The sequence below is a fragment of the Sciurus vulgaris genome, assembly GCF_902686455.1.
Source record: "Sciurus vulgaris genome assembly, chromosome: 11".
NCBI lineage: Eukaryota > Metazoa > Chordata > Mammalia > Rodentia > Sciuridae > Sciurus > Sciurus vulgaris.
In genome coordinates this window covers 55,416,887-55,437,609 of record NC_136472.1, presented here as the reverse complement: position 1 = coordinate 55,437,609, position 20,723 = coordinate 55,416,887, and the positions used below count along the sequence as shown (strand labels likewise).

At 35.0% G+C, this 20,723-nt stretch overlaps 1 protein-coding gene and 1 pseudogene across 5 annotated transcripts in view; one reads left to right on the top strand and one right to left on the bottom strand.

The window, feature by feature from the left end:
- Nucleotides 1-20,723, top strand: part of NUCB2 (nucleobindin 2) — a gene marked incomplete at its 5' end in the record, with an annotated part of 53,933 nt that overhangs the window by 22,041 nt on the left and 11,169 nt on the right. For all 4 annotated transcript variants that reach the window (XM_079103970.1, XM_079103972.1, XM_079103971.1 and 1 more), the window contains 9 exons: nucleotides 7,561-7,704; nucleotides 8,492-8,599; nucleotides 9,935-10,061; nucleotides 13,252-13,355; nucleotides 14,377-14,562; nucleotides 14,935-15,025; nucleotides 15,607-15,665; nucleotides 15,759-15,851; nucleotides 20,140-20,229. In XM_079103970.1, the coding sequence (XP_078960096.1) occupies nucleotides 7,561-7,704; nucleotides 8,492-8,599; nucleotides 9,935-10,061; nucleotides 13,252-13,355; nucleotides 14,377-14,562; nucleotides 14,935-15,025; nucleotides 15,607-15,665; nucleotides 15,759-15,851; nucleotides 20,140-20,229 (1,002 nt within the window). Of the gene's footprint in view, nucleotides 1-7,560; nucleotides 7,705-8,491; nucleotides 8,600-9,934; nucleotides 10,062-13,251; nucleotides 13,356-14,376; nucleotides 14,563-14,934; nucleotides 15,026-15,606; nucleotides 15,666-15,758; nucleotides 15,852-20,139; nucleotides 20,230-20,723 lie in introns of those variants that run through there.
- LOC306639347 (axin interactor, dorsalization-associated protein-like) lies at nucleotides 2,754-7,071 on the bottom strand (annotated as a pseudogene). Its single transcript has one exon. The product of its transcript is annotated as an axin interactor, dorsalization-associated protein-like (transcript).

The following is a 20,723-nucleotide window of genomic DNA, read 5'->3' as shown; positions in this document are numbered from 1 at the left end:
AATAGGTTGTTCATTCCTTTGGTTTATATCTCTGCGTCCTCCTCTATCCAAATTATTCTTAAATTTGATCTTTTCATGTTATCCCATAATTCTTGGAGGTTTTGTTCATTAGCACTTATTTCTTGTTTCTCCCTTCCCTACCAATAATCCTAAGCAACCAGTAATCTAATTTCTTCCTCTATGAACTTACCTAGTTTGGGCATTTCATATTAGTTGAGTCATACAACATGTGTCTTTTTGCTCTTGACTATATTTGTTATTTTTTAGTTCTATCATATTTGACTTTAAAACAAGCAATTTTCTCCCTTAAAATCAGTCTTTTCTTCTTTAAAATTATCAAAAAACAAAATAGCTTTTAGGTTTGAAATAGCAGTACCAACTTATTGTCTCTTGACAATGAAATTGAATGAAATGCAGGTTTGACAACTTCTAAACCAAACTTTGTTTCAATTTCACAGTAGGTCTAAGTTTGATCAGATGGTATAATGCTTCACAACTTATTTCCAGAGTATGAAACTTTCTTGGCTTTATTTCTTTTTGTCATTGTATCTTGATAGGAACTTTCCTTGGATGTTGATTTTTGTTACTGTTACAATTAATGTTCTAGCTCAACTCCCACATCTGTTTCTTCCTTTGCCAATGTAATTTTTTTTCTTTTCTTTTTTTTTTTTTTTTTTGTGGTACTGGGTATCGAACTCAGGGCCTTGTGCTTGTGAAGCAAGCACTCTACCAGCTGAGCTATCTCCCCAGCTCTGCCAATGTAATTTTAAACTTACCAAATGTGTAATGTTTAGTTTAAAGGCCCTTACTGATCTTATAAATTAATCATTTTTAATCATTGGAGTGAATGCAAGCAACTTTATTAGTACTTTATTAGTATTCCTGAATAGGTTATAGAAAATATTTGTCTTAAAGAATAGATACTAGAATTTAAGCACTTAACATATGCTGATGTTAAGTGAAGTTCTCTTATCTAAAAAAATTCTTTGTTTTTAAAATGAGAAAACTGAAGTAGAGAAAGTTAATTGACTCACCCATGATCACATCGTGTGTAATGTAACTAGAATTAGATAGTACAGACTAAAATTTAATCTGCCTTACTTTTACGTATAAAAGTCATTTTCTGTTGGCTGTAGTGGTACATACCTGTGCTCCCAGCTACTCTGGAGGCTGAGACAAGAGGATCATAAATTTGAGGCTACCCTGGATAACTTAGACCCTGTATCAAAATAAAAAGGGCTGGGGATGTAGCTCAGTGGTGGAGCACTTAACTACCATGCCTAGAGTCCCTGGGTTCAATCACCAGCATACACACACACACACACACACACACACACACACACACACACATTCACACACACTAAATGAGGTCTATACATGTTAGAACAAGGGAAGGCAGTATGTCCCAGGGTAGTTCTTTTGAAACTTTAGCATGTATTACAATCACTCACAGGGCTTGTTAAAAGACGATTATGGGTGCCCACAACCCCAAAGTCTCTGATTTGGGTCTGGAGTAAGTGTTGAGAGTTTGCATTTCTAACAAATTTCCAGGCGATGATGCTGATGGTTCTGGCCTGGGAACCCCACTCTTTGAGAAACCCTGCTTAAAGCAGACTCAGGCTTTTGCATCAGTCACTCCCAAGTTTAAACTTTGACTCTGTGACTTGCTGCTCTGTGACCTAGATTAAGCTTTTTTTTTTTTTTTTTTTTGGGTGCTGGGGATCGAACCCAGGACCTTGTGCTTACAAGGCAAGCACTCTACTGACTGAGCTACTCCCCAGCCCCTAGATTAAGCTTTTTAAAGAGTAGGGTTATTTGTACTTAAAATGGGGGTGATAATATTTGTTTTACAGGGTTGTCATAAGATTTAAATAAGTTAATGTAAAAAAATGTTTATTGTACTGCTTGAGGCATAGGAAACACTAAATAGATGATTTTTACTGTTACAGTAAGCATGAGGATCAATCAGTGTTTATGAATCATAAATTCTGTCAATGTTTTAGAGAGACTATTTGTTTTGTCACTTTGAGATATTGCCAGAAGACATTCACATACACAGTTATATATACAAGCACATTTCTCTCTTGACTTGCTTTCTTATTTATGATAGATGTGACAGAAGAGCGAGAAACAGCAAAAGGAACAAGAACAGATGGGAGGATATGGAAAAATGAGAACCCTCTTATATTACTGATGGGAATATAAAATGGTACAGCCACTTTGGGAAACAGTTTGGCAGTTCCTTAAAAAGTTAAACACACAGAATTAGGAAATTTATCCAGCAATTTTACTCCAAAATGTATATAATCAAAAGAATTGAAAACATACTAATATAATAGCTTGAACACTAATGTTCACTGTATCATTATTTAAAACATCCTGAAAGTAGATACAACCTAAATGTCCACCAACTGATAAATGGATAAACAAATGTGGTATATCCATATAATGGAATATCTGTTCAGTTCTAAAAAGGGATGAAGTCCTGATATATGTTACAGCATGGCTGAACCCTAAAAACACACTGCTAGTGACAAATGCCAGGCACAAAAGGCTATGTATTGTATAATTCCATTTATATGAAATGTCCAGAATAGGCAAATCTATACAGACAAAAAGTAGAGTAGTAGCTACCAGGGGGTTGGGGGAAAGGGGAATTGAGAGTAACTCTTATTGAGTATAGGGTTTCTTTTCTGGGGTGATGAAGTGTTTGAAATTATTAACAATGGTTGCGTATCCTTGTAAATTGCTGAAGAAAGCCTGAGTTGTATCACTTAAAAGGGTAAATTTCATGGCCTGTATGCATTACATCTCAAAAGTGCCAAAACCAAAACACATTCCTCTGTGTGTGGGCATAAAGCATGAATGAGAAATGAACCTCTGTTGTCATAAAAAATAATTGTGGGGAAGAGGAGGTGGTTCATAGTGGTTAGTCTATGACACAAATAAACCATCTTATTGGAGATTCAGGATGTGTGGTAGGTGCCTTATCACGGGCTCGGAAAGTCTTACAAAAATGAGAACCTATTTAGCATCATGGAGCTAATTATTCATCATGAAAAGCATTTACTCACAACAATCAAGCTTGAGGAACCAGTGTCCTAGAGAAGATGAATCCTAGGCTTCAGTGTCCATAGGAATCACCTGGAAAGTGTGTTGGACGATTTCTGAGCCCCACCGCTGAGGCCTTGGGTAGAGCCTGAGAACTGGTATTCTTCACAGTCAGTCCAGAGGGTTCAGATCTGAAAGGCTGGAGAACTAAACTCTGAGCTCTCTTCATAGATTAGACAAATCATGTGAATTTTATGGACATTTATCTCAATAAAGATTGTAAAAATTGCTGTAGAAATTGCTGAAATGTCTTAATGGTTTTGTTAATGAAAAGACAATCAGTTTGATTATTGATTTCTTCATTTGTAAAATGAGTCACTTTCTGTCAGTGTATTCAGTGAGTACCATCTAAGGTATGGTATGAAAATGAGGTTATGTATGTTTTTTCTTTTTCTTCTTTTTGTTGCTGGGGATTGAACCCAGGGGTGCTTTACCATTGAGCTACACCCCCATTTTTTATTTATTTATTTATTTGTTTTTTAGTTTTAAGATAGGGTCTTACTAAGTTGCTGGGGCCTTAATAACTTGCTTTGGGGTGGGGGTAGCCTTGAACTTGTAATCCTCTTGCCTTTGCCTCCCAGATGGCTGGGATTACAGGTGTGTCCCACTATGACTGACGGGGGTTTTGTATTCTTTTCCAAATTTTGTGACCTGTGTAATAACATGTTACCTTAAAAAAAATAAGTAAATAAGTAAAGTTCATGACTAGCTAAATTTGGAAAACTCTAAGTTAAATAATGCATATTCCAGATTGGTGATTAGACCTTTTTATTTTTGCTGGGAGGACTTACACATGCTAGGAGTGTTCTACCACTAAACTACACCACTAGGATATTGTTATTGACTTGAACCCTATCATAAGTTTATATGTATAAAAATCAATTGAATAGGAGGTATTTATTCTAATTTTTGTAGTAGACCTTCTGGAGTTACTAAGATCCTTGTGGAATAGAAACTGAATAAATAAAATTTGAATATTGTGAGACTGATTAATATTTTATTGACCTATGTATTTGAAAACTTATTGACCAAAAAGATATTTACCAAATGATTATTGGTTGTGACAGAATAATTTAATATGGTTAAAAGAATATTTGTAGTTAGTTATTTATTTCTCTTAATCAACTGATGTTCATAGAGCAATTTATTTTCAAAATTAGGTTGAAACTAAATTAAGCATATACAGAAATAATTTGACCCCCTATGTTTTTATTGGGGAAAAAGAGTTTTTATTCCTTTTTTTCTCATCTTGAGCTCTTTTTTTGTTTTGTTTTGTTTTTAAATTGGGTTCCTCATTACCATCTTTCTTTGGAGTTTTTATAAGTCAAAAAATTTTTTTCCAGTTTTGCTACATTTTAATAGTAGGTTTTAAGGGAGTATTTTGTAGGTCTCCGCAGAAACATCAAACAAAAAGGTACTGAGTACTCCATAGGGTACAGAGTGCTGCCAAGCACCTTAGAAAGTTTACATGACATGAAGAAGATGAGGTTCTTGCCCCTTGAGAAGTTTATAGTCTGGAGATTTGACAACTCGAGAGTTTCAGTTGAATGAACATTTTATTAAGGCAAATTCGTCATTTCCTAGAACTATTGTAGACGGAATTATTTTAGCATTTGAAGTTAACCCAATCAAGATGAAAGACAAGACTAATTTGTTGAGCATTCTTTCAGGCTCATGTAGGTTTTTTTTTTTAACATTCATCTAGTAAACAGAACTGATCTAATAGACAACTGAAAATAAAGACTAGATCTCTTGAAGTGCAAGGGCTAAAACAACTGTTACTTGTTTTAAAAAGCAAACATTGGATGGTATGACTAGGGTTTACACTAGTTGAAAAATAGGCAAAATATTGACACTGCATTCCCCTCATGTATTGTTCATCTAAAATAGTGAATATTAAAATATGTGGGTGCTACATCTAACCCACAAAAGACCCTCACAAATCTTGATGTACTGTGTATCAAATAGCCATCTCGTGTACTATGAAAGTTTTATTTATGTCTCATCGTTAAGTCAAAAGTAATATAGTCAAATTATAATAGGCTAATGACCTGCATAATTTCATATGAATGAATGTCAATATATCTAAATAGGAAATAAATGGCAATCCTATCTACCTATATTAAAAAAAATAGAATATCTTTCCAGATTTTGCATACTCATCACTTTAAAGATGAGGTATGCAGGTTTTAAGGTTTCACAATCTGTCAGAAAAACAGCAGTTATTCCAGCAGTATCTCATTAGCATCTGGCCCACTCATTTTTAGATTACATGATTTAGAAGACATATAAACTCATGAAAAAATTTGCAATTATTCTGAGATGGTTTCAGTGTGAACTCTAGAATCATTATTGGAAAGAATAGCAATGTGACATAGAAGAACAACTAATCAACATGACTAAAAATATGTTCACTTTCAGAAAAACAATATGGTTATCTGGAAAAAAATCACCGCTACAACCTGGGGAACACTCCCATATGGGATACTGATCTGGCTAAGGCACACTATTTCTAAGCAGAACTATCAGATCAGGGTGAATTTAGGCCACCTCTAAGGAACAACAGCCTATAAGATCATAACTGGTCCAATTCCCTTCAAAGCATTATCTGGTACTATCCTACCCACTTCAAAGTTTGAAGCTAATTCAAACTAAAAGAGCATATTGGAGCACAAGTGAGCAAATGTGTAAACTCTAGCATTCTTATTGCTATATTAAGTTTGAAGATGAGTATACCTACCACAGCAGTATTGTTCCAGGAAGCAGGGTAGGAACAGTGGTAAATTGGAAAACACTATTAATTGCACAAGTAATAGAAAAGTAAAAACATGTTTCAAAATCTACAATAAACCTATATACAAAGGAGTCTTATACAACAGTGAGGTGCTGGACTTCAGTTCTGTGGTACAGCTTTGCAATGGACTCACTGGCCTATGGGTATGTCTCACTTCCTGCCTCCTGAAGGGTGAATGTGCTACACAGAGCTATGATGTTTCTACTGAGTGGTAAAATTCACAGAAGTTCCAGGTTATTTATGCCAGAATCATTCCTTGTGCAAACTTCAACGTAGATGAAGATAAAGTGGTTTCTTGGTCAATAACTGCTATTTCTTTCTTTTAAAGTCAGTGGGTTTCTTGTATAGTTCTATTACAATTGGCCCAGGCTTAATCTCATCCATCTCCATGAAAGCAAAACACTTGGTGCTGGTAAACCTTTTTTTTAGGCTTGTAGTGTTTGAATTCAAAGAAGATAGCTGCACCTTTGGTTAATTTTTCAATATGCTTCTGGAGCTCAATGTCCACATTAAAATGAACATATGTATCTTCTTTTTTTGAAGCCACAGAAGTATCTTGCACAGGAGTTAAATCTATGCCATTCATATCTTTTACACTAACTGTGATATAGGGATTGATGCACTGTCCAGCGTCTTTCAGACCAATTTTCTCAATCCTGATAGTGGGCAATGGCATTCTGGGTTCCGATGGCAACCTTGGTAATAGAGTGCCAGGAACTCTAGCAGGAAGAATCAGGAGACCCTACTCCAGCACCACCTTCTTCATCTTCTTCAAATTTCAAATGCTCTTCCTCACCAGGTGTTAAAATTCTTCTTAATGGGACAGGCTGAACATCAAATGGAAATTCTTTATTATACGTGAGAATATTCTTTAGGATTGGTGCTAGCTTCTTCAGGTCCTCCAGTTTAAATTCTTCCTGGGACTGTGTGGACTGTAAAGCTGCACTTTGCAATTCCAAGCATGTTGCAATTTTGCCTATGGTTTTCTTTTGCTCTTCTGTGAATTCAGAATTACTGTGTTGAGCTTGGGCCTTTTTTTGTAGATGTCTTGCCAATATCTGATACTGATCTATCGCCTCCACCCGCTGGCCTTAAGAGTCGAAGTCGGCGCCTCTCCTGAAACTGGCGCCCCAGCGCTGCAGCAGACTCTGAGTCACCTCGGACATGGCCGGTCCCCACCCCCGCCCCTCCCGCCCCTACCCCAGCAAGGCTGGGCTCTAGGGCGCCATCCTCCCTGGGCCTGACCCCGACATTAACAGGGCCAGGAGGAACTGCTAAGGCCACCACCGCCACCCACTGAGGAGCCTCCGAAACCCATTTGCCGCCAAAGCCAAACTTTGCGGCTCCGAAGCGGCTGCCCCGCCCCTGAGGCCCTGCCCCTTTCAAATGTTTTCTTATAGTTTGAACTTTAAAATTTTTGTCCTGTCTTTAATTTTGTCTGAAAATCTCTCTCCCCAGATTTTCTTTAGTAATATATTTTATTAAGCATTATTTTCGACAAGTTATAATCTATTTCAACCCCTTTCCTAGAATTTTTTTGTTATGTCAATAAACCTTTCAGATTGAATGATATTAATGTGACGTTGGGAATCCCGTATATAGTTTTAAAACACCTTTCATAACCTGACTATAACTATTTTTTTCTTGTATTTCAGATGCGGTGGAGGACCAGCCTACTACAGTATTATTTTCTCTCAGCTACATGTCTACTAATCACTTTTGAAGCTGTACCTATAGACATCGACAAGACAAAAGTACAAAACACTCAACCTGTGGAAAGTGCAAAGATAGAACCACCAGTAAGTGAAGTGGGTGGAATTATAACTGAATGAAATGAATTCTAATTATAACTAAATGAAATGAAATTTTAGCTAACAAATAAAATGGGAAGATTATTACTAAAATATTGCAAATATTATTACTTGTAAAATCAGACTGTTAGGCTGTATTTCTGAAATAGCAGTAAAAAAAGTTTGTGACAGGCATATACTATTCAACATTAGCCAATGTTTATTTAATATAATTAGTACATAGAAGAATTAATCAATACATTTCCATTGTAGAGCTAGCTAGCCAAGAAAATACTGGTTTTTCAAAGGAGAGACAGATGACAATGGGAAGAAACCAATCCATATTACTGGTTAAATCTTCCTTGTTTAAACCATATAAAAAATATATGTATAAGTTATAGTAACAAGATATTGGTTCAGATACAAAACTCTAAGAAATACAGCTTTTTAATCTTGATAGTTGAAACTATCAAAGTAGATATTTCTTAGTGCCAAAAAGCAAGATATTTCTTGCTTTTTAAAGGTTGATATCTTTAAGATGGACATACTGGTACATGCCTGGAATCCCAGGAGGATTGCAAGTTCAAGTACAGCCTGATCAATTTAAGGAGGGTTTAAGCAACTTAGTGAGACCCTGTCTCAAAATTGAAAATAAAAAAAGGCCAGGGGATGTAGCTTTGTGTTAGTGCATTCCTGGGTTAAATCCCCAGCACAAAAAAAAAAAAAAAAAAAAAAAAAAAGTGATTCATACTTGGAAAAACTTTCAGAGTATTACCATTTATTTTTTAATTTGAAGGATACTGGACTTTATTATGATGAATATCTTAAGCAAGTGATTGATGTGCTGGAAACAGATAAACATTTCAGAGAAAAGCTCCAGAAAGCAGACATAGAGGAAATAAAGGTAAATGTAACTAAATACTTATTTAACAAACATTTGAGCATGTTGGACTCTGAGCTAAATACTGGACATACAAAGATGAGGCTTATTCCTAACCCTTAAGGAACACTTAGGGGAAAATCACATTTAGAAATGGATTATCTGGATGGATAGATGGATGGGATGGATGTTGAGTTATACAGATGTAAAGGACAGATGTGTAATTCAATATGAAGCAGTGGGGAAAGGTGGGAAGTCATTCTTCTTGGTAGAGAGTATGCCAGAAATTAAAGAAGTACCTGGAGAGAAGACAGACTGGATGATATCCTAGGCAAAGGCACAAGGTACAGAGACAAGAAGTACCTAGAAAACTGGAGGTAGCACCTGTTCCTGATTTCCAGAGTGGGAAGGAAGTCATGAATGGCCAAAATATTAGATTGGAAAGAGTCATGCGTCAGATCTTGTCCATCAGGTGAAGGGGTTTAGCTCATGATTTGAGGACAGCAGGAAGCTATTCAAAGTTGTAAGATAGGACCACCCCCGTTCCCTGGGGGTGGGGGCATGGTCCATGGTCGCCTGCAGAAAGCCCTTCTTCCTGGGAAATGGGGTGTAAATGGATCGCCAGATGCTCGATCATTCTTTCATTTGTGGGTAACCTGGCGCTAAACAATTCATTGAGGACTTGCTTCTGAGTTGGGGTTTTCTACACTTCCATCTATTGAAAGTCAAGCTTTTAACAGAAGGATTTGAAAAATAAAAGAATGCAACCCCATATGCAAATCTTATGCTATTTTGAATAAGGGATTTAAACATCTGAGGATTTTGGTATCCATTCAGGGTCCTGGAATCAATCCCCTATGGACACTAAGGAGGAACTACCTTATGTTTTGTTTAACCATCAGTTGATGAACATTTGAGTTGTTTATATTTCTTCTGGTTCACATGAATAATGCTGCTGTGAACATTTATGTTCAAGTTATTGTGTTAATGTGTTTTCAGTTCTCTTAGGTGTACCTAGGAATGGAATTGATGGCTCATATGATAACTTTGCTTTTAATTTTTTGAGAACCTTCCAGACTTATTTTTCAAAGTGACTGCACCATTTTACTGTTCAACTTTTTGAGTACCTATTTTTTGCTTTAAATATACTTTTCTAAATTATTTGATTTTTTTTAGACATTGGGTTTTAGAATTACATACTGAGTTTTTTCTGAGATGCTTTTTAATTATAATTAGATAAATTTATCTAAACTAGTCAAAGTATTTATCACTAATTATTATAACCCTTTTTAAAATATGTGCATATGATCTAAAAATTGAATGTAATAGATAAAGCTAATTTATTCATTTTGTTGATAGAGTGGGAGGCTAAGCAAAGAGCTGGATTTAGTAAGTCACCATGTGAGGACAAAACTTGATGAACTGAAAAGGCAAGAAGTTGGAAGGTTAAGAATGCTGATTAAAGCTAAATTGGATTCCCTTCAAAGTAAGTGTTAGAAGGTAGGAAATTTTCAGTAAATGGTTGTTGAGGTCAGTTTAATGAGACATATCATATTCTTCTTGCCAAAATTGTATGTATTAATTTGACATCTCATAATTTTTAAGATTTCATTTACTTTTTTGAATAGACAGCATATTCTTCAGAAAATCCAAATGAAGACCCGTGCAGTGCAGCCTCCCAAGTTGCTAAGATTACAGGTGTGTGTCACCACACCTGGCTTGGTATAGTGGTTTATAAACTTCAAATTGTATAAGGATCACTTGGCAAGCTTGTTAAAAATGTAGAGATTCTGATGTGACTTAGGAAATTTATGAATATTTTCTCATCGATTTGTAATTTATGAACTAAAATTACTGATAATTTAAAGAAGAACTTATAGGATTTTGGGGGGATAATTTTTGAAGTAGGTATTGCATTCACATGGTTTAAAATTAGAAAGCATAAGAAAGTATAGAGTACAGAGCAAAAATCTACTTTGTATTTTTGTTCCCTATTAGTTCCCAGTGTCTTCTAATACTGTTCTTCTTGAGGTTCTTTATTCTTATATAAGCAAACATAAATAAAAGTAAGTTTATTTATTTATTGGTACTGGGGATTAAACCCAGAGCACTGTGCACACCAGGCAAGTGCTCTACTGCTGTGTTACATCCCAAGCCTTTTTTTTATATTTTATTTTTGAGCCAGTGTCTTGCTAAATTGCTTAGTTTGTCCTTAAACTTGTGATTTTACTGTCTCAATCTTCTGGGTATCTGGGCTTACAGGCATGCCCATTGCACCTGGCTAAAAGCTCTTTTTTTAAAAAAATATTTTTTAGTTGTCAATGGACCTTTATTTTATTTATTTATATGCACTGCTAAGGATCAAACCCAGTGCCTCATACATGCTAGGCAAGTGCTCTTCCACTGAGCCACAACTCCAACCCTAAAAGCTCTTTTTATATAAAAGGTAGCAGACAGGGATTTGGAGCTCAGTGGTAGAGTCCTTGCCAAGCATGCATGAGGCCCTGTGTTTGATCCCCAGCACCACAAAAACAAACAAACCAAAAATGCCCAAAAGGAAGCATATAGCACACTTTTTGTGCACTGTTTTTTTCCTTTTATGAAACATTTTGAAGATAATTCTGTATTAGTACATGGAGACCATCTTCACCTTTTTTTTTTTTTTTAACAGCTGTGTTATATGGTATATTTGACCAGGCCTGTTATTTTTTAATTTTTAATTCCTTTTGTAGCACTGAGGATTGAACCTAGGGTCTCATGCATGCTGGGCAAGCACTCTACCACTGAGTTACATCCTCAACCTACCTTTTATTTTATTTTGAGAAAGAGTTTCACTGAGTTGCTCAGGTTGAACTTCAACTTATGCTCCTTCTGCCTCAGCCTCCTGAGTGGCTGGGATTACAGGTGTGGACCACCACACCTGGCATCAGGCCCCCGTTGATGGACATATGGGTTATTTCTAGTGAACAATCTTGTATGTGTATCACTATGTTCCATATAAGATATCTGTAGGATAATTTTTCCACAGTGAAATAGCTAAATCAAAAGCTATTTATGTTTATAATTTTGATAGCTATTCCCACTTTTACCTCCATGGAAGTTGAACAGTACATATACTCACTAGCAATATTTCTGAATTTTGCAGTTTCTGTTAGATGGTTTAATAGTGCAGTTTTAAATGTGTATTTTTCTTATTTTAAGTAAGGTTAGGCATCTTTTCATGTTTCACTGTCTGGCTATATTTTTTAGGGTTAAGTCCTATAACAAATTTTTTCTTTGTAAGTAAAACTCCTAATTCTGTGCCATACTAGGAATTCAGTAAAGGCTTGACTGAATTACATTTAGCAGTTCTTTACTTTTCTGACATAGCAATATATTTCAGGTTTATCTTGTACTTAGCCTTTCCTAATCCCTGGAATCAGCCATTTCTCTGAGGAGCCCTGTTCTCCCTGTCCCCACTACTGGAATTGAATCCAGGGGCACTCTACCTCTGAACTGCATCCTGCCCCTTTTGTTTTTTTTTTATTTTGAGACATGGTCTTGCTAAATTGCCTAAGCTGGCCTCTAACTTGTGATCCTCATGCCTCAGCTTCCCAAATTGCTGGGGTTACAGGAGCGTGCTGCTGTGTCTGGTGCCCTGGTTCTTTTTAATGGAGAATGGTATTATAGCTCAAAGACCAGCAGTATGTATTCTCCTTGTTACTGGAATATATTTTCTTCTTGCACTTTCATCAGATGTAAGAAATATATATATGTCTACACACACACGCATATACATGTGAAACAAATGCAGTATACATGTTGCATGTACATATTTTAGAAATCCTGAGTTCATACATAGTTCTAATTCCCATCCATTTTCGCAGAATTTGTTCATGTCTTCCATCTTTCCGTATTTGTATATTCCTTCTTATGTGAAAACCCTGATTTCCAACATTAATACATAACCCCAATCAGTTCTATAATACAATTGAAATAATATGTCACTTTACCAATTCATTTTGTATTTAAAAATTTCTTTCAAAGAATAATATTTGTTGTTTCTTTAAAGAAATCATAATTCAAGAGGGCTGGGCTTGTGGCTCAGGAACAGAGCACTTACCTAGCTTGTGAGCCACTAGGTTCAATTCTCAGCACCACATATAAATAAATAAAATAAAGGTCCACTGACAACTAAAAAAAATTTTTTTAAAGATATTATAATTCAAATGAACTTATCTGAATTAAATTTTTAATGCTCCACACAGGACTCATTGGAGCAGCAAAGAATACCTTTATATAAATTTTAGAACAGTTCTTTTCAGAAATGCTACTTAGATATTTGAGGGTACTATATTAGAGTTTATCTAATTTTAAATAAGTATATCTGGTAGTTTTAAAATAATGTAAAAGGTTTTTACTGTTAATTATGCTCATAGCCAACTAGGTTTTCTACATATAACATTAAAATATGCATATTAAACTGTATCCTACTTTAGATTCAAGGACATTACCTTTGTCTAGAATAGCAATATGTTTAATATTCTAAAAGTGTATGAGTCCTTATTCTAAAAATTTAAAATTTTCTTATAAAATCCTATCAGAATAAATATGAATTTTTTTCTCGTATATCATTTATATTAATGTTTCTAGCATCTGGTAATTGATCATTTACAGTTTTCTCATTTTTTTTTCAGATATAGGCATGGACCACCAAGCTCTTCTAAAACAATTTGATCACCTAAACCATCTGAATCCTGACAAGTTTGAGTCTACAGATTTAGATATGCTAATCAAAGCGGTAAGAATAATTCCAAAAAGCATTGTTCTTATTTTGCCTTTGAGGTTTTGTAATTTGGTAAGTAAACCCAATGAAGCGAAATAAAACTTTCTTATTTTTGGTATTGGAGATGGAACCTGGGGGCGCTTTACCATTGAGCTACATTCCCAGCCCTTTTTATTTTTTGAGACAGGGTCTCACTAAGTTGCTTAGGGCCTCAATAATTTGCTAAGGTTGACTTTGAACTTGCAATCTCCTACCTCAGCCTCCTGAGTCACTGTGATTACAGGCAAGCACCACTGTGCCTGTGAAATAAAACTTTTATACACTTACTAGAATATGTATCATTAAAGAGAGGTAACAGCATTGATCATTGTAGATATTAATGCACACATGCAGGTCTATAATCCATTATCCACAATTTCAAAATCTAAAAAACAAAACTGTCTTGAATTAACCAATTATAGTAATGCTATTTGAGGTTTTTAAAAATTTAGTCCAGTCTATTTATAGATTTTCATTAAAGAAATACTAATATTTTTGATTATAGACTTTGTAGGATGCCTCATAATATGGTATATGTACCATATTCCCTGTGGAAAATCTGGAAAATTATAAAACACATCTGGCCTCAGGGATTTTAGATGAAAATTTATGGACCTCTTGTATAAAAGAGTTAACCAAACTAGATGTCCTAGTCTGACAGTTATTAGATTTAGAGAAATGGTTAGAAACCATTCTAGTTCTCTATCCTGTACAGATTGATATAGTCCCTTCCTTCTTTTTAAAATTAACTTGTATGTTTCTTATGAGAGTTTTCTAAAATTGAAGCTAGCTTTGAATTCTTAGTTTTCTTTGAACAGTTACGTTCCCTGGTAATCATAATGACTCCAATAAAATGGTAGAATTTAAAAAGAGTAGTCTAGTCATTTTTTTGCTCTCCTGTACCACCTTTGGTTAGTGTGCTATATTCAAGAATGGTTTTGTTTATACTTTCCAAATACATTTCTTTTTTTAATTTAAATGCATTGTTACATCCTAGGCAACAAGTGACCTGGAACACTATGACAAGACTCGACATGAAGAATTTAAAAAATATGAAATGATGAAGGAACATGAACGGAGAGAATATTTGAAAACACTGAATGAGGAAAAGAGAAAAGAGGAAGAATCTAAATTTGAAGAAATGAAGAAAAAGCATGAAAATCATCCCAAAGTTAATCATCCAGTAAGAATTGTGACTTTATTAAACCATATTTATTTATTTATTTATTTATTTATTCATTTTTAATATTTTAATTTTAGTTGTAGATGGACACAATACCTTTATTTTATTTGTGTAACTTTATGTGGTGCTGAGGATCAAACCTAGTGCTTCACACGTGCTAGGCAGGCACTCTATCACTGAGCTACAACCCCAGTCTATGACACCATATTTAGATGAAGATTATTCTTTATATCAGATGGCAAAATTTTATCATAAATTGTTAGTACTTAAATCTTGATTCTTAATTCTGCAAAGTTCCTCAAATTTTTATTTTGAATCTGTACACATAGATTACATTTTTGATTCAAGCAATTTCTTTAAATTGGTTCACAGGGAAGCAAAGATCAACTAAAAGAGGTTTGGGAAGAGACTGATGGATTGGATCCTAATGACTTTGACCCCAAGACATTTTTCAAGTTACATGGTAACAGATTTGATACAAATATTGCTATTTATATCTATTATTTGAAAACATTATATTTGCTTTACTATTCATTGGTTTCTGCTAAGGTCTGCTATTGATTCAATTGATAGTAATGCTTAGTATTTCTCTAGGTTAATATAATGGTCTTTATTACTGATAAGCAGAATAAAATATTTTAGATAAGAAACCATCTTTCTACCTGTTTTTACTATTGAGTCACACAATTTACTATTGAGTTACACGATTCTCTGTAAACTGAAGGTAATTTTGTGACTAGTTAGGTTATATCTAACAGGCTTTATACTATAATACTAAACTTTACTTTTATAGCATATTGCTTTACTTTATCTTGTTGGAGAAAATGGTTACGTTTTTATGAAAATAATGAATTATAAATATTGAATTGTTATTACTTGGACTGATCTGAAAATGCATGGAAAAGAAGAAGCCCTTTTCTGCAGCATGTTGTTGTTTCATGTTTCTACTGCTTTTGCAAGCCATTTGTTAAGTAATTGTATTTTAATTATTTATTTTCTAAGGGATTAAAATCCATTTTTGCATCTGTAACTTTTAAACTTTAGATGTCAATAATGATGGGTTCCTGGATGAACAAGAATTAGAAGCCCTATTTACTAAAGAGGTAAATTAGTTTATTAATTATTCAGTGTTCTTGCTTTTTTTTTCTTTTTTTATCTTCTCTTCTTTCATGTTGGCTTTTAAATTTCATTTCTAGTTGGAGAAAGTGTATGATGCCCAAAATGAAGAGGATGATATGGTAGAAATGGAGGAAGAAAGACTTAGAATGAGGGAACATGTAATGAGTGAGGTATGTTTTAAAAGTTTAATATTTTATGTTCTTTGAATTATTCAAGTTTTTGCAATATAGCTTCCCACAAAATGGATAAATAAATATAGAGAATAGGTATTTAATTGGATTTTGCATTTTTTTAAAAATATCATGCTGGATTCCCTAAGTATAAATAACAATTTGAAACTATTTTAAAAGATTAAGATGCTACTGTATATGAACTATAAAATCTTTTTTTTAAAAAAAATAATATAAAACAATGAAGCTCAATACTTGGCATTTTAAAAAACTATGTTAGCTTTTACAGGTTGAGCATTCTTAATTCAAAAATCCAAAATCTAAAATGCTTCAGAATTCAAAAATTTGGGGCACTGATCCGATGCCATAAATGGGAATTTCATATCATAAAACTTTATTTTTTGCACCAAATTATTTGTGAAATTGTATAAAATTATCTCCAGATTGTATATAAGGTGTATATGCAACATAAGGGTTAATGTCAGCTAGGTGTGGCAGGGTTAGACTGACTTAGCCAAGCCTGACCCAACTACGCTTGACTCTATATGTCTTATCATTTCTAGGCTTCAGGAACAGTCTCTTATCTGTGACCTAAGAAACTCCAAGTCAAACCCTGTATTATTTAAAATTTATGTTCAGCTAGGATAAACCTCACATTCACTTACAGCCCCTTGACTGAAGCATGTCCATGTCAAGTCCCCGTCAGTGAGAAGGGGAAGTATATCTCCCACAGGTTCAGCAAGTCATGTGACACTGGGCAATAATAACCCAAACCACCCAGGGCCTTAACATTTTAAATTTCTGTCCTTTCAAAGCAACTGGACATATTTTTAAATTGGCCTTGTCCAATGAGTTTCTTACCCCTCTAAATTAGGTGTCCAGACAGTGATGCATGTTACTCGTTAAATAGATGATGGATGAGGCCCTTGCAAATATGATTACCTAAGTATATTACTTGTAATAACTACTAAGTGCATAAAATTTTATCCTACTATATTGGCATAGTGAACAGTGGCTGGAGATTAACATGGAAACATGCTAACTAGTCTTACTCCAATCTTCCAAGCACAGATTGCTAGCAGGCCCTCTGCCTACCAGTTCTGTATTCCCCCTGTCCATACACTTCCCCACTCTGAGTCTGACAGTTTTGCATATTCTTCCCTCTCCTTAAACCTTCAAAGACACTTCCCTTTCCTTCTTCTCTTCTGCCCCTCCTCTCATTTTACTGAGAAAATAAAAGCAATCAAGAGAATTTCTTCATCTTCTCTTTACAAAATCTATCATCCGGTCTGCATCTGTATCATTTTTTTTGCCTTGTCTTCTTTAATTGTGGACAAACTTTTTCTTTTCTTTTCTTTTTTGATACTGGGAAACCAAGGGGTGCTTTACCACTGAGCTACATCCCTAGTCCTTTTTATTTATTTTGAGACAGGGTCTCACTAAATTGCTGAGGCTGGCCTTGAACTTTTGATTTTCCTGCCTCAGCCTCCCTAGTTGATAGGATTATAGACATGCACCACCATGCTCAGCTATAGATAAACCCTTGCTATTCCTATGGAAGGCCTTCTCTTCTACCTGTGTATGAGGTCCCATTCACTATCTCCTCTTCAAGGACTCTGTTCTTGCTGTTATCATCCTTTCTCTCTTGCATATTTTTTTTCTACTCTACTGGATCATTCCCATTAGGAGACAAACATTACCTAGTGTCTTCCACCTTAAAAACACAACCAAACTTGAACTTCTTCATTTCTGTTCTTCCCTTCACAGCAAAATTGTTCTATGGAGTTGTTTACTCTTCCTCTTCCTGTTATTCCTCACCATTTGTTTTCTTCATAGTCTGTGCTTAACATGCTGTAGCCTTCACTTTCCAATGAAATTCCTGTTGTCAGATGACCAATTCAGTGGTCTCATCTTATTTGACTCTTGTTATTTAATACAGTTGATGCTTCACTCTTTCTTGAAATGCTTTCTTCACCCTGTGTTTTAGTCAGCTTTGTGTCACTGTGACCAAAATACCTGACAAGAACAACTTAGAGGAGGAAAAGTTTATTTGGGTTTTGACTGGTTCCATTGCTCTGGGCCCAAGGTGAGGCAGCACATTATGGGGGAAGGGACCAGTGGGGGTCAGGAAGCAGAAAGGAGGGAAAAGGGACCACAGGGAAGATGCATTTTTTCTGGGGAATCCTCCAGTGACCTACTTCCTTCAGCCATGCCCCACCTGCCTATAGTTACCACCCAGTCAGTCCATTCAAGCTAGGATGGACTGATTAAATTACAGTTTTCATAATCAAATCATTTTACCTCTGAGTATTACTGCATTAACAGGAGCTTTTGGGGGGACACCTCATATCCAAACCATAACACTTTGCCTTTGAGAAACCACACCTCCTCATACTCATTTGCTCTTTCTTCTCAGTGTTCCTTGTTGCCTATCCCTCTTCTTCCCAAGTTCTAAATGTCACAGTGCCTTGGGCTGTGTTGTTCTTTCTGTCTTCTCTTTCCTCAGTGATACATGGAGTCCTATGTCTCTGTGTATGCTCCCTATGCTGGCAAATTCAAAACTGTTAATCACGTTTCTCCTTCCCCTGATCTCTAGGCTTGTCTCTTGTACTTCTTCACCACACCCAGGCCTGTTCCTCCCTCAGCCTTCTTCATTTCAGTGAATGAATTATGATTTATCTCATTGCTCAAGCTAAGTCATTCTTAATTTCTCTTTCTTCATATCCTACAGCTAATCTTCATTTGATTTCCCTTTTGAATAAATCCAGAAGTTGACCACTTTTCCCCACTTCTACTTCCAAGTCCAAGCTAGTCTCCTGACTGGTGCTGGGATGTAGCCCAGTTGGTAGAGCACTTTGTCAGATCCTGGGTTCAGTCCCAAGGACTCCCCCCTACTCCCCCCAAAAAAGGGTACTTTTCTGGCTGGTATCTCAGCTTCTGCATCTTACCTGTAATCACTTATCCACACAGCAGTACAGATGGCAGAGTAATCGCTTAAAAGCATAAGTTAGGGCTTGGAATGTAGCTCAGTGGTAGAGCACTACACCAGGCCCTGGTTGCATCCCCTATATCACAAAGTAGCAGAGGGGAAGAAAGCATGTCAGGTCATAGTGTTCTCTTGCTCAGAATATTTCAGTGGCATACCATTTCATGTAGAAGATGAGTCCCATATCATGTCTTAAAAGATCATGGCATGATTTCACTCACCTTTGCCTTGCTTTCTGACCCCAAGTCTTGTGGCTTTGTCTCACTCTACTCTATCTACATTGGTCTTCTTGGTGTTTACCTCTCACCAAACTTATTCTCATTTTAGGGCATATAAACTTCAAGTTTCTTCTTCCTGGAACATTCCCTCCAGATCATCTCATGGCTTCACTTTTACCATATCTATTCTCAACTATGCTCAAATGTTCATTCTTTAGAAAGACCTCCCTGACCACCCTAATGAAATATTTGCCCTTTTTTGCAGTGCTTGTCCTGTCCCTCCTCCCTCCAAGCAAAATATTCTGATATGGACATCATATGCAAGATTACTGAAGCCCACTGTTTGACTTCAGTGATTGTCACCTGAATACATGAGTTGTTAATGATGAATTGGGATCTTTGTTGCCTGGTGGCACCCCAAGTATCAAGTGAATTTCCTTGACTATTATAAAGTTAACCTTTGTAACTGAATTTGCCAGTCTATATTAGCCATTGAAGAGGATTTGGAGAAGTTGTCAACTTTAGTTTTAATTTAGTTAGTTATTTCTTTTTAAGAAAAACTGTTGGGAGTACTTTTCCCCATATTTAAAAAAATTTGTTCCTTATAGTTGTACATAATGATGGGATTTGCTGTTATATAGTCATACATGCACAAAACACACAGTAGAGAATATTTTAATTAAAGTCCTTTACATATGCCTAAAACAGTACACATTCTAGAATGGTGATTTTTCTTGATCAAGCACTTGAGTACTAGAATAATTATAGATATTCTGGTGACAGAAGATGGTAGCAGTTAACCAATCAGATTAACTGACTCAAATGTTTTGATCTTTGGAATATCAATTAAATAGATAATCTTGTATTTTGCAGTTTCAATTATATAGGATTGAAAGGTATTTATTTTCTGATTCTAGTATAATTTTTTTTTTTTTTTGGCTCTGTTTTCTGTGGACATTAGGGCAGTTCTAATTTTATTATGTAGTAGCCTCCATTAGAAGACAGTTGCTTCTAATAATAGAAGAAAGATGAAATAATGTAGAAATATTTATTTTATATTATACATATGTTTTCCTTTAATCAGGTTGATACCAACAAAGACCGACTGGTGACTCTGGAAGAATTTTTGAAAGCTACAGAAAAAAAAGAATTCTTGGAACCAGATAGCTGGGAGGTAATAGAACCTACTTCAAATAGGAAGTATGGTTCAAGAATATCTGTATTAGTTTATTCAACTTTTTTTTTTTTTCAACTTTAACTTTTGTTCCCTGTTATGTTTGCATATATAGTCTTGCTGTCTTGGTTTTTTACATAACATGTCACTATAAAATAATGAACCTGTTCTTGTAAAGCTTGTTAGTAATTGAGCGCTTATTTGTAAGCACACTGAATATAATTAGAAGTCTTTATAAACATACTTCTTACTAAATATAAAATTATATGGATTATTAAAAAATTAAAAATATAGATACATTTAAAGATTAGAAGTCACTAGTAATTCTAACTATTTAAATTTAGACATTTAAATTATGCATTATATTATGCCAATTTTGAATAGTATGTAGCTCATGTATACATAGCATATATATAGTGTATTATGCTGTTTTTAATTTATAGATACACATATTCACATTTATGTATTTTTAAAAATGTTTTTTGTTATATAAA